Here is a 14,146-nt window from a genome sequence, read left to right on the forward strand (position 1 = left end):
TCTATCATCATAAATATGCATCTCTCTATATTTCAAGTTTTTTTACACATAAGGTGCATGGCTTCAGGAAATGCAGGTCATCAGTTAAGCATTGAGGTGTATTCTGAGGTCTTCATATAGTAATATATTTGAAGGCAGAACATTACAGTCAAAGAGATAAACAATGCCTCCCAAGGCATTTAACTTCCACAAATATATTGGTTGTGTTTGTAAGTCTATTCTTCAGCAAATATCTAGGAAGGTATGCTCTTGTCCTTCAATATTCTGGACAAATTCACCTCTGTGGCACATCCATGTGTCATTATAGATCATTGAAAAGTATTATAGTGCAAGTGTATGGCTAATATGTATTATATAACATTTATTTCGCTGATGTTTTGTTCAAAGTGACATACATTTCAGAAAGTGGGATCAATTGGGTGTTACTCAGCCTTACTCAGGAACCCAACGGTGAAAGTACTGCCCATCACAGGACTGGCCAATCATGCAAGTCCACACACAATCCTAACTTATGTAAAAAAGAAAAAAAAAAGTGCATGATGAAAAACCTAGGAATAAGCCTAACCCTATTCTCCTGAACTGCATTATATGATAAAACCTTTCAAAAATCTGTTCATTCTTCTTTCCCCAGCATGAAGCACTGCTACAAATCAGAGTTTTGAGACATTAATCCAACTGGACACTTCTTTATGACAAAGCTTTGAATGCAAAATGTTTGGTTTTCCCCTTTGGTAAATATACTGTATTTGTGTAGCTGGTATAACTAAACAAGACAGTCCTATTCATCTTCCATGTTGAAAATAATGGACAAGTTACACTTTCAGGGGTGGTGGGTGGGCAGGAGTGACAATGAATCTCATGCAGGGATGTAACTTTTAACTTTCATTGCTCTAAACAGAGCATATGGGAGGATGTTTGTATATGTGTAATTTATACATGTAAAATGCCTCAGCACAATGGCTGTCAAAATGTGGTTTGCGAGAAGGCTGTGGTAATTTGTTGTATATTCTAGAAAAAAGAGGAATTAAATGAATGTTAAATTACTTTATACATACACACATATTTGAAATCTTTTCAGGTTAAGATTTCAATATTTTCTGTCATGACACATTCAGGGCAGGTTGAACGGAATCTACTAAATCCTGCAATTCCTGCTCTTTCAAATGTGCTGCCACAGGGATTGTCCCCCCGCGCCGCAATGCTCGGGTTATTGAGATTTTTTTAAGTTAGCATTCAGGTCTGGTTTGATCCAGAGTCGTAGTTCAAAAAATTTGAGAACCACCGCATTACCATAACTATAGGATCTGTCTGAGGATCTGTCTTGCTGAAAATTCAGGCCAGCACATATATGCACCTTTCATATCCACACACTTTTCCAAAGACCCTTAGAAAGGGATACAGACCCAACACTTCAAAGTTATTTTGAAAAATTATCTCCCTAACACTGCGTCCCCGTTTTTTTGCTGTGGACCGCAGTTATTAACACCGAAAGGCCGATTCCCACAATAAAGGCACGAATGTGGCATATCTAATCGCCTCCTGATTGCGGTTCAGTTTTTTTTAAATTTTTTTTATTAACTCAATGCCACAGGAACAAGAGGTATTACACAATCATGTCAAATTAACATTAGCTGCTAGAGAAAAAGAAGAAATAAAATAGAAAAAAAAGAAAAGAAAATACATTTCAATTTCTAAATTTCAATAATTTTAGAGCATTACATGTTTTCAGTGCTTTTTTGTTTTTTGTTTGTTCCAGGAGATTTACATACAATTTAAAGTCGTTAATAAAATGAGAAAAATTTGGTTTACACCGAGCCCACTTTTTCTTATTTATATGGAATTTTCCTAATAAAATAAACAAATGTATAATATGTTGTTCTTTACAATTCAATCTTTCACTTTCTGTATAAAAAAGCACATCAAATATACAAATTTCTATCATACATTCCATTTTTCTGCTAATATAGAATTCCATATCTTTCCAAAATACTTTTGAGTAAATACAATGAAAAAAAATATGCAAAATGGTTTCTTTTTCTTGACCACAAAACTCACAGGTATATGAAATATTAAGCTTAAATCTTTCCAAAATATGCTTGGCAGGATAAATTCTATGAAGTATTTTGTAAGACACTTCCTTAATTTTGTTATTGATACAAAACTTATTTGACAGATTCCATGCTTTAACCCAAGAGATATTATCAAATAAAGAAGACCAGAAAAATCTTGCTGCAGGTAAAGTCACAGAACGATGTTTGCGGTTCAGTGCTACTCGCGCTCCAGGTTTTCCTGCAAGGAATTTAACGCGACAGGGTAAGAGGTCGGGGCAGTGTGCCGCGGTGCGTGCTGGGATGCGCCGTCCGTGACGTCATTTCTACCGCGTTGGAGAGTGACGTGGCGGGAGGAGGAGGAGGGGGGTGTTGGACGGCAGGGACCAAAGATTTTTACTTTTGCCCCCGTAGAAGCAAGGCGGCTGCCACCCGTAGTGACCGGCCGCTAATGTGCCGCTTGATTCTCGGCGGATTGTAATTAAATTACTGCACTTAGTCGTATTTATCAGGGTGGGAAAGAGGGAAGTGCCTCGACCGGTAGCAATACAGCCTGCTAGTTAAATTAGTTAGTTTATTCAGTTCTTAGTTGGACAATAAACCATGGGCCTGACGATCTCCAGCGTTTTTTCTCGCCTCTTTGGGAAGAAGCAGATGCGGATCCTGATGGGTGAGTCGGCGGTGTGTAATAAGCTGGCGGGGATGCTTTGACCGACAACCGTTTTCGGGGGTTAAGTGTGCCCGTTTCGTCCGAGGTCTTCGGCCCGGGAGAGGGGGTCCACTTGCTGTGGTCCACGTTTTCCCGTAGCCTGAACAAACAGCCGGCCAGCTGCCCGGTCTGCTGTATGTCGAGGTGTGACTGCAATACCGTTATTTTTTAGTTCGTTAATGTTAGTTAAATCCCACAATCGGGGGCCGTAATAAGCGCCGTGATGCGTGTAGCTACTTAGCACACCGGCGTTAGCTGTGGAAGTAACGCTTTAGGGCTAACCGGCTACATCCAGTGTCCTCAGATGGATACTTTGGGCCGTGGAGTCACACGTACGATTCGGTTTGAGGTGTTACCGAAGCGGAACCGCTGGATTATTGTCGGGTTTGATGGCTGTGAGAGTCAGATATCCCCGAATGAGGATGTTAAGAACGACTAAACGCCTCGGATCCGGCCACTTGCTCCGGCAGCAATTGGGGCTGAGCTGCTAAAACGCCCAGATCATAGCTAGACGTGTTAAAAAGAAAAAGGGACAATTATCTGGATAAAACATTGATATGAGATAAATGGATGCTTGTTTCCTAAGACTAGCCGCTGTGGGAAAACGGTGACAACTCGGGCCCTTGGCCCCGCTTGTTTTCTTGGCTCCAGTAGTTTCTATCAGCAGAAGCGTGGATTTAAACGCTTTAAAACGCCCATGTTCTCGGAATAAAAGAGGAAAAGCGACGGTAACAGCGTGAGAAATGCGGCACTTTATATTAAATCAGGCCCTATGGACGCTTGTGTTTAAATCTGGTTAAACACGATTTGCGTTTACGTTTGCATACGTGTTCGTTATAGTGATACGAAAGAAGTAAAAATTCCAAAATAAAACTGGTAAAAACTTTTTCCCCCATGGGCAATTTAAACCCTAAATTTATCAACTATAAAGCTATTTTTTCTGCCAGGATCTGTTGTCTTTAACGAAAATGTTTGTATCGGGGGGACGGGAAATGGAAAGTTGATGTTTTTCTGTGGTTGAATTGCAAAATGGACACGCGTTACTTAGTTGTTTCCCCCTGTATATGTACTTGTACAAATACTACTAGTGAATTTAGGTGACCTTATGTCAGCGTTTAATAAAATCGGCTCCGGGTTTTGTTGAATGGGGGGCGGATTTGAAGCGTAAATGTTATCTAACCCCAGCAATGGGGATGCTGCCTGGGCGGGGGACTCGTCTTCCTGTCACACTTTGTCCCCGTCGAATGGCAGTAGCAGCGGAACTGTCATCGGTGCGCCGCCGCCACAGGAAACGGCGCTTGGGGCCGGAGGAACTTAAACACACCTGCTGCAAAAGCCGGTGCCTCAAAGGCGCTCTACCGCTGCTTTGTTGGCTGTATCAACTGGATGCACGGTGCTATATTTTATAACCATTTTCTATGTGGGATCAGTAAAATATTTTAACGGGCTCTTTTGTCCATAGCGACGTACATGTGAGGCTAATAGCACGTTGAACATACTCCTCTCACCTTGTCTGCCGGTTTGTGTTTTATTGATTGGTTCTGGAACTGCAAGTATGGTCATTTGCTGTAATAATGACTTTAAAATGATCATGCTTATATATAGTAGTAGTAGTAGGATAGTGTGGTTGTTTACAGTGTTTTCCTCCGGCATGTATTGCTTTAAATGTCATCAGGTTACTTTTTCTTTTGACCTGTTAACTGGTATGATGAACTCTCCAGTCCCTGTTTTCATTAAGGCATGCAAAGGCATCACTCCTGTAATGTACAGAGTGTTTGCTTGCTTCTGCTTGGCTTGTTGATTGTTTTTTTTCTGCTCTCTTAGTTGGCCTGGATGCTGCTGGAAAGACCACAATCCTGTACAAACTGAAGCTAGGGGAAATTGTCACCACAATTCCCACTATAGGTAAGAAATCGGGGAGGTGGCAGATGCCGTGTTTTCTGATGTATGATATCCTGGGCTACCATTTTGTATTGTAATGCAGTTTTCCCATTATTTTTTAATTTTCAAAGTAGAGTACATTGTACGCTTTACACAGTATCACTGAATGAGGTTGTTTGTAGTGAACAACTTTTTATCTCACTCTCCTCCGAATTTAGCCGGGTTTATTGGCCTGGACAAAGGCCCCTTGCTCACACACACATTCCCATCCTGAAGCGTTTCAAGTGGCTTGTTTGCAAATGCAAATGAGTTTGTTTTACTGGAAGCAAAGCTCCCGTTTGCGCTATTTTTAGTGCCTTTCACGCTTTGAGGAGCCTCACTTGGACGGCGTCCGCTGGAAACGGCCTCGGCCTCTCCCTCCTTCCCGCAGGGTTCAACGTGGAGACGGTCGAGTATAAGAACATCTGCTTCACGGTGTGGGACGTGGGCGGCCAGGACAAGATCAGGCCCCTCTGGAGGCACTACTTCCAGAACACACAGGTAATTTCATCCACACTGATAGCAGGTCACGGATCACAAGTGCCGTTACTTTTCTAGATGGCAGGGTGGGGGGTGGGGCTTCTAAGACTTAAGGCAAATATCAGATTTTGCTCAATTAAACGGCACCAGTATTCTGAGGCAGTATTTCCCAGCCCAGGCGTTGGGCACCCCCAGACAGTCCAAATTTTTGCTCCCTCCCAGCTCTCGGCAGACATGAACCAGGCATTCGGTACTGTTGATTGGCTGGGAGCTGGGAGGGAGCAAAAATGTGGACTGTCTCGAGGACTGGGTTGGGAAACGCTGCCTAAGGAGCTTTGGTCTGGTGTTCCAGGATAGACCCGGCTTGTATGACTGTCCATGTAACACAGGCCACACCCCATCTCTGCATAATAACCCAGCTGAATTCAGTCTCCCCAAGCTTGTGATCCATTGAGAAAAGACATCTGTCCCAATGCCCCTGCCTTTGCATCTCGACTGTATGCCAGTGCCAGGGTCCCATCTGAGTCACCATTCAGGAGGGAGGGGAGGGAGGGGGGGTGGGCTGGCTGAGAAATGCATTGTTCCCTAAGTAACTTCCTGTTCCAGGAATGGGGGTGGGATGGACATGAGAGATGGTATGCGTTATTACACAGATCTTCAGGTGAGAATTCCGGATTCTTCTGTGTTGTTTCCTGGTCACTGATCGCCCTGATGTTTCCTTTTGGGGTGTGGCTACTGTCAGATCAGATTTTTTAAATTCCATTTACCCCTCTGGTTTTGCAATAAACCCTTTGACTTTGCAGTTAGTGACATTTTCCAGTCTTGTGTACTTGTGTGTCTTGTATTGAATGCATGCCGGACCAGGTTTTCATGCTAGTTGACATATAACTAAAATAATATGTCTAACCTCCATGGGCTCGTAGGGTACACACAGGTTAAAGGCTCTTGATATCAGTCTGACTAGTAGCATAAAATATATTCCTTAAAAAGAACAACTTTCCAGATCAGTTTAGACCTGTATTCTGGTAACGAAATTAGCAACTTTAACAGCATGCAAAACACACATTCCAGCCTTTTCAGAAAATACAGGGTGGTTCCAATATGGCAAATGCTAATTAAAAAGGAGAATATACTTATATACTTAAATACAGTAATAGCTGTCATATGATGTAAAATATCCAAGAGAGCAGCTCCCATCCTGTAAAAACAACAAATAAAAACTACTGGCAGACTGGATATGAAATATTCATGGAAAGTGAGATGTTTGGCCTGTAAGTATCTTCCCATCACAGAGAGACTGTGCTAGTCTTCTGCTTCCTGTTGTAGTCAGGAACCCTGACAGGGTAACACCAGAAAGGATTCCAGACCATCACGGGGCAAACAGACTAGCCAGTTTAGATGGATCAGATATGTGTGAAGATAAGATCAGATAAGAAAAGCCTTTTTTGGTCCCTGGGGGAAATTCTTTTGTGCTCAGCAGCAAGGTAGGAAAAGTGCACATATGCAAACATATTCAAGACAAAGTGCAAAGATGGTATATGGAGAGCTGACAGTACAGCAACTTCATATTGTCGAAGTAAATATGAATAAATGAATAGGTGGGGGTGTTTAATGAACGTAGTAAACGTCTGGTGGTATGCATTTCAAATGCTGTCCTAACATGTTTTATGGCTGGAGGGGGGGCACTGAGGCTGGATTGGCCAGGCAGCTGTACACGGTGGATGGGGTAATTTCCAAACTAGGTAACAATGTCTGATGGCAAGGCTAAATATTTAGGGAGGGGTCTTCAAAACCTTAACCCAGCTTAAGACCTTACAATTGTTCTGTCTCTATTTGTGGTCTCATTTGAATCATTATGAATGTTTTGTTTGTATTTTAAATTGCTTTGTGTTGTCTGCTTTATACATATTTATATTCCCTCCTCCCAGATTGCAGTGTATAGTTTGTTTGTCTGTTGTTCATTCTGCCTCCATATGACTCTGCAGATATTCGGGGAAGATGTGGGTATTGAGGCCAGGGACGGAGGGAGTGGGATGGAAATAGATGTCTTCCTCACCCGGGGCTCTCTTCCCAGTCCTGGGGGGCCCGGCGGGAAGTGGCGTCACACTGCCTGCATTTGGCTTTCGCACAGATATCACCTTGTGTGTGACTGTAAACGAGATTGTACTCGACTGAGGCGAAGCGCTGAATGTTTGCCTAAGATTAGTGGCAGAGGGGTTAAGCGAAGAGGCCAGCGCTGCCACACGGGGGCCAGTGAGTGTCCTTGTCCTCCGAGGTCCCCAGCTGGTGGCTGTCCTCTGCGTCTGGAGCCGGCGATAGGTGGTGCGCTGCCCTTGTCCTCGCCGAGCTCCTGTCGTTATGGTAACGATGACTGTTCACCGCAGGGTCTCATCTTCGTGGTGGACAGCAACGATCGTGAGCGGGCACAGGAGGCGTCTGAGGAGCTGCAGAAGATGGTGAGTCTGCTATATTCCCTGGAAGTTTGTCCCCTAACCGTGTGGCTGAGGTGTTACTGTTAAGACTGGGATGTGCTTAGTTTGTGAGGTCGACCTAGTAACACTTTAACTTATGACCGAATAGGATTTGCATTAACAAATTATGGATATTATGTAGGCTGCCCTAAGTATTGAATATTTGGCAGACAGCATAAGAACCTGAGCACTCTAAACCCAGGGTTTAGGAACAGTTTCTACCCACAGACCATAATCCTGGTATATTGTACCATTTAATGTTCAGTGTTGCTGTTCCCATGTCCCTAGACGATAAGGCTGCTGCTCGCTGTTATATATGCTGATGACAAGCTTGATATGACGAGCTGGATGCTTGGTTTGATTTTGGGGTCGGTGCTTGGCTCTGGGTTAGGGTGCCGTGCCCACGATCAGAAGGTTGCCGGATCCGATCCCATGGCCATTGGGCTTTTGAGCGAGGCCCTGATCCCCAGTTGCTCCAGGGCCCGTCTGACCCGGCTTCCTAAATACATAAATGTAATGTGTTGTCCTGGTGGGAGTTCTGTAGCCTCCCTTTACTTTAATGCCTGCCTCCTTCCACCCCCCACACAGCTGCAGGAGGATGAACTGCGGGACGCCGTGCTGCTGGTGTTTGCCAACAAACAGGACCTGCCCAACGCCATGCCTATCAGCGAGATGACGGACAAGCTGGGTCTGCAGACGCTGAGGAGCAGGACTGTGAGTGTCTCATGGGGGGGGGGCTGCATATTCACACCTAGGGTCTGCGTGTAGTAACCTCTATGGGCTCTCAGGCTGATGTCAGCTGCACTACAAGCGCTCATGCTCCAGTTTCTAGCAGTCGATGTCGCCCCTTCCGCACTAAGAAAATGCTCAATTTCACAGTGTGACCACACGTACAGTGACACACATCCTTGATCCGTTGGTGTGATAGCGAGTGCAACTTGTGATATTGTTGGATGACTTAATATCTATTTTTGTGATGCAGCAATAAAGAGAAGAATCAGAGTATTCTGTGGTGTTCCCGCTTCTGGTTTCTTACCGTTTCCAAAAACAAATGTGGTAGATAATCATTACTCTTAACATGCATTGTGGTCATTTTTTTTTTTTTTGTCATTGTTTGGGTCATTGAGGTCTGCAGATTAAGGTTAAGACTTACTGCATATGCATGATGTCAGACTGACTGCCCTGCTCTCGTCTCTCTCCACCAGTGGTACGTGCAGGCGACCTGCGCCACCCAGGGGACGGGGCTGTACGAGGGGCTCGACTGGCTGTCAGACCAACTCTCCAAGCGCTAAGTTGCAACATGCAGTCAGCAGGCCTTTGCTTATCCAGGGACATGATCGACGCCGCTGATCTCGGCTTGGGAGAAACTCGCTTGCCTTTTTTTTGCCCTGCCCCCCTTCCCTTAGCCCCTGCCCCCTTCCCTTAGCCCCTCCCTTAGCCCCTGCCCCTGTTTGATCAATATGGCATTCAGATCTGAGAAGGCTTGGCAGCCCCTCCCACCAGCTGTGCCCCCTCTTTGTTTGGTTGTTTTTGTTTGTTTGTTTGGCTTCCCATTCACGTCCTTCATTGTCACACATATGTTCTGATATGTGCGACAATAAGACGCACTTCAGACAACGGAACCGCCAGACTGTGTGTTTGGGCGACAGCGTCTTCAACTGGTGCCGCTATTAAAAGTTTAGTTAATTGTCCAGATGCTTGTGGACCAATTTCACAACCCCCCCCCCCCCCACACACACACACACACACACACAAAACCTTTGTTATATAGAAATGTAGCCCCCAAATGTAGCCCTGTCATTCTGCATCACTGTCCCTCCTGGCCAAATTGCTGGACTCTGGCTTTGTGTGTAAATAGAGGCAGGCATTCTCTGATATAGTTATGACTGATTAGATGCATCCCAGCTCCATTCCCTGACCCTGCTAAGGATTTCCTGTCATCTTTCTGTTGCTTATCACCACCCTGATTTCATTTATACTTCTGGAAGGATATGCATTTTAACTTATTAGGCCAGTCCAAGTTCTGCTGCAGTTTTTTATATGTACTTTTACGTTAAACTGATTTAAGCCAGATCATCAGCATCTTCATAAAATTTCAGCTATGGGAAACATTTGCCCCCCCCCCTCCTTTTTGTGTAAAAGTAAACTTCAAATCTGAGCATCTTCATTTTTGCCATTTTACCAGTGTAATTCCTAATAAAACAACATAAAATTGATTTCCCGTTTCCTGCATTTGGTGTACCTGTGTGGAGTTGGTTGCTTCCTGTTTTCAGTGTGTACAGTAGGTGATTTCCTGTTTCTGGTTTTTGATTTACCTGCATTACCGTGGAGGTGGTGACTTCCTGTTTCTGGTTTGGTGTGTCTGAATGGAGTAAGGTAACTGTAGCTTATGGTAAATATGCTGTTCTATGCCTAGCTGACGACATAATGACACAAGGCAAAAACTTCATGTATTTTTTTTTTTAGTTGATTGGGTAGGAGTGCCAGGGGCTCTGTGGCACCTGCCTCCACAAACCATGTGATTCTGTAACTGAAGTTGACTATGCTTTAAATGGTCAACTAATATTTTAGTGCCCTCCCCCCTAACCTTCATACTACCAGAAAATACTAGACAAAACAGGACTGCAATTATATTTTCATTCTGCTACTGAACTTGACACTGGCTCTGTGAAAAATTCTTAAGTATGCAAATGTACCCGAACAAAAGAGTAAATATTTGCGAAAAATTTCAGCCAGACCATCGTGATTTCCACACTTCTAAAGCACAAATAACTAGTCCTGCTTGTGCATTTTCTGCCACCTATATAAAACCATATTTTAGTTTACATGAAGTTTAATAGCCATTACAGACAGAATAAATAGGTGCCAATTATTCATAAACCAGCTTTCAGTTTTCTAAGTGTCTCACTCAAAACACACGAGCACAGTTCTGTCAAAGCAGTTTCAGTGCTACTTAGTTAATTGCTTTTGGGCTTGGTGCATGCTGGAAAGAACAAATAATCAGTGTCCTAAGATCATGAAGTAAATTGTCACATATCCTGGGCAACAGAAATGACTGTTAGCATAATTTAAACAAGCATAATGTTTATCCATAAAATATCAAATTCCTTGAACTGTATGTACCCCTCAAAGTTACGGTTTCTAAATCATGTCAAAACAGGTGCGTATGTAAATCAAAGATATCCAGTTCCCATTTGCAAAAAGGTCTTTGAAAGCCCTTAATGTTGGCCTTCTTCATAAAGGGTGTGTTACATCACAATTTAACAGCCCAGCTCAGTTGCGACTGGGACTCAGGCAGGGTCTGCCTCCAGAACAGGCCAAGGTGGACCTCAGCAGGACAGCACCTGGAGGGCTGTGCTCACACCTCACTCTCAGGCCAGATGGTCGGTGGAGTGGATGTGGCTATGGGACACTCCTGATTCAATGCATACGACCACAAGGGGGTTTTGCTTACTGCAGCAATGTAAATGTATAAGAAAGGAAAGTTTACATTTCCAAGAAGTCAGAGAATGCACACCTATCACTTCCATATGAGGTCACAGACCAGGGCGATGTGGTCGGAGGGATGTGAGACGCTGGGCAGAGCCTGGTGGGTGGTGACCTCCTGGTGACATGGCATGGGGATCACCTGATCCACCTCCAGGGTACGTGGCTCCACCAGCACATAGTCCAGGCAGCCGTGGAAGCCACCCACATAGTTTGTGTAGGCTGGCTCCCCGCACGCACTCACCAGCCGGAAGGGGCTGGACGCATCCATGGGGCACAGCTCCTCCAGGCCGTCCGAGGCCCAGTCCTCATGACTCTCGGCCACGTCGCCCTGGGTGACCAGCTGGAGTACGCCTGAGGATGGGGCGCTGTTGAAGTCGCCCGCGAAGAGCAGTGCGGCCCCAGGGTGCACCTCTGAAATAACCCGCTGCAGGTGCCTCAGTGCCACCAGCATCTGGATCAGCCGTACATGTCCACCTGCACAACAAACACCTGCATCAGGCCTGAGGACAAACCAGCCACACACATAAACAGTGGAAAAGCAAATCTAACTCAGTGCCGAAGTAAAGTACCACGATGAATGTGCTATGGTTATATGCATAGCTACCTTTAGGATGCCAGTACAAGTGGGTGTTTGCCACACAGAGTTTCCTGGACAGGTCTTTCGAAGACTGCAGCACAGTTACCTGATAGATGACAAGAAAAATACATAGTCAGCTAAGTGAACCCAGAATATTGTGTCCTTCGTGCTAACTATCAGCTCAGTTTTTTATTTATGTATTTAATAGCAATCTGAAACATGAATATTCAGATAAAGTGAAACGTTTGTCAAATGAGAGGTGTATCCTGGACACCGTCACACCTGCTAGGGATTTCACTGTATATTTATTAGGAAATCTGAGACAGTAGGAAGAACGGTTTCTCATAAATATATGATATAAACAAACAAGGGCTTGCATTTCACACACAAACGAGCGAGTCACCCTCCAGGCACCTGTAACACCGTGCTCCTTTCCAACACCTTGTCCCGGAGTGCCGGGGTAGCGGAGATGCGCTCCAGCAAGTCGGCGTGTAGCGGGTCCGAGCTCAGCGCGTCGCACAGCGCGATGTCGTGGCGGCCCAGCACCGCAAACCGGGACCTCCGGAAAAACGTCGCCAGGCCTTCATGTTGCCTCTCCTTGATCTTAAAGACGCCATCCAGGTCGAAGGCATCGAGCGCCGGCGACAGGCTGTCACTAAACACACCCTTGTCAACTTCTTGGAGGCAGAGGATGTCGGCGTTATAGCCTGCCAGCTCCTTCTTGATGAGATTTTGCCGGTAATCTATACCCAGCGCATAGGGGGCGCAGTACGGGTACAAGACCGTCCTGGAGAATTCTGTCTGCGCGTACACATCCGCTAAAATATTATAAGACACCACCCGGACGACCGGCTCAACCGTGATTTTATTCGTGTACATGTGCCGGTTGTCGAAGGTACATGCGCCCGGTCCGGCCTCCACGGCGGCCGCGGTCGTCACCTCCACGGGCGATCCCAACCTCGCCCCGTCCCCAGGCGTGCACCGCATTTTCATCCTCAAACCGATGTCCGAGTTAGACGGCGTGAACACTCGCTTATCCCCGGCCTCTACCCAGCAGTCGTCGCCCTCAGCGTCGGGGACCCGCTCCTTGTACCACGTAAACAGGCAGCGATCCAGGTCCCCGAATTCGATCCTGAGTTTTGGGCAGACGGGGAAACCGGCAAGCAGGGATGCTGGCAACTCGGCGGTGGTGAGAGTCGGGGGATTCCTCTCTACCGAGTACTTACAGTCCCCCACATGCAGGACAGCGCCGTCCTGCCAGGCGTCCGCATTCACGGCGTCCTCCGCCACGAATTCGCCATTGTAGGACAGCCTGACCACGGGCTTGGGCGCCGGACACTGATCCGCTTTATTTCTTTTTATCTTGCCTGCCTTGCCGTGGCCCTTGGCGGCGTTGTTGGCGATTCGGGCCAGGACGCAGCCGAGCTGCTCCGCCTGATCCCTTAGCATGTGCTTCTGACTGCCATCCAGCACGAATGATATGGTCAGCTTGCTCTCCGAGGGCACGCATCTGACTACCGCCCGCTCCATGTTCATGTAGAAACGCTCGGAAAGCCGGCTTGCGAGGACCCACGCTGGTCCTGCGATGCGTAAACGGACTGGCGGCGCTCTGTAAACGGGGAGAGACCTAATACAGTAAATAAAACGCGTGTACATGGATACAGTGTAACCACACGAGCGGAAGGAGATCGATTTGACAACTCCTGATGTATATTGACACACAGAACTGCAACTCCTTTTTCGTCGTAATGAGGATAATTGTAAAATACCGAAAACAGATCAACTTGTGTCGTTGTTATAAAATTTCTTAATATTTTTTTGTATCGTTTTTCTTTTGTAGTGTGTACCTAAAACTAATAAGATAATATGACCTCTCCGAAATTGTGGAAAATGCTGAGATAAATGTTAACACGAATACAACTGAACTGCGCATGCTCAATTTTCGTAGGCGGTGGCCGGGAGCTGTTTGAGCGTGCGCATCTGTAAAACCGCAAACGCGAACGTGATGAACCTGTTTGTTAAATACTGTACATCGAACCTGACACACAGAGAAGTGTCAGTGACAATCGCGACAACTGTTTGGATAAATATGATTTAATACAAAATTTTGCATTTTTGCATATTTTTAAATCTAATATGAATATAATTTAAATAATGTATTACTTGTACATTGTCACAACCAACAATGGGTTGGTTCTGGTTGTCGTATTTGTCATTTTATAGTTATAAAATACATATTTTTTTCTTCCAGAAATAAGGAACATAGTACAATTATCAAATATGATCTCTATCAGACACACATTCCAGACATATTTTACAGACTTACAGACATTGTAAGTTGTTCTGAATTTTTAATGTTTTCTCATCATATATTCATTTATAAGCATTTATGTATTATGGTATGATTCATTTATGGTTTGATACAATCATTTAAAAAGCAAATAGTTCAGTA

General features: G+C 45.1%; 2 protein-coding genes across 2 annotated transcripts; one reads left to right on the forward strand and one right to left on the reverse strand.

The window, feature by feature from the left end:
- The first annotated feature begins 2,378 nt into the window (after nt 1-2,378).
- On the forward strand, nt 2,379-9,844 carry arf4a (ADP-ribosylation factor 4a). Its single transcript, XM_023799682.2, has 6 exons — nt 2,379-2,718; nt 4,582-4,662; nt 5,069-5,178; nt 7,542-7,613; nt 8,217-8,342; nt 8,834-9,844. Exons 1-6 carry the CDS (start codon nt 2,652-2,654, stop codon nt 8,918-8,920), a joined length of 543 nt encoding a protein of 180 aa, XP_023655450.1. The 5' UTR covers nt 2,379-2,651; the 3' UTR covers nt 8,921-9,844.
- A 599-nt stretch (nt 9,845-10,443) lies between these two features.
- Nucleotides 10,444-13,595, reverse strand: pde12 (phosphodiesterase 12). The gene is made up of 3 exons (XM_023799681.2): nt 12,109-13,595; nt 11,722-11,800; nt 10,444-11,591 (listed from the first exon to the last, which is right to left on the reverse strand). Exons 1-3 carry the CDS (start codon nt 13,348-13,350, stop codon nt 11,149-11,151), a joined length of 1,764 nt encoding a protein of 587 aa, XP_023655449.1. The 5' UTR covers nt 13,351-13,595; the 3' UTR covers nt 10,444-11,148.
- Between the last annotated feature and the right edge of the window lie 551 nt (nt 13,596-14,146).

The sequence above is a fragment of the Paramormyrops kingsleyae genome, chromosome 8, assembly GCF_048594095.1.
Source record: "Paramormyrops kingsleyae isolate MSU_618 chromosome 8, PKINGS_0.4, whole genome shotgun sequence".
Lineage (NCBI taxonomy): Eukaryota > Metazoa > Chordata > Actinopteri > Osteoglossiformes > Mormyridae > Paramormyrops > Paramormyrops kingsleyae.

Bases quoted from the DNA above. Each gene is read 5' to 3' on its own strand.
- pde12 (XM_023799681.2), bottom strand. From the start codon at position 13,350: ATGTACACGCGTTTTATTTACTGTATTAGGTCTCTCCCCGTTTACAGA. The intron at 11,801-12,108 runs GTGCCTGGAGGG...GTCATCTATCAG, and splicing joins AAAGGAGCACGGTGTTACAG to GTAACTGTGCTGCAGTCTTC. The intron at 11,592-11,721 runs GTAGCTATGCAT...TTTGTTGTGCAG, and splicing joins CTTGTACTGGCATCCTAAAG to GTGGACATGTACGGCTGATC.
- arf4a (XM_023799682.2), top strand. From the start codon at position 2,652: ATGGGCCTGACGATCTCCAGCGTTTTTTCTCGCCTCTTTGGGAAGAAG. The intron at 7,614-8,216 runs GTGAGTCTGCTA...CCCCCCACACAG, and splicing joins CTGAGGAGCTGCAGAAGATG to CTGCAGGAGGATGAACTGCG. The intron at 8,343-8,833 runs GTGAGTGTCTCA...TCTCTCCACCAG, and splicing joins AGACGCTGAGGAGCAGGACT to TGGTACGTGCAGGCGACCTG.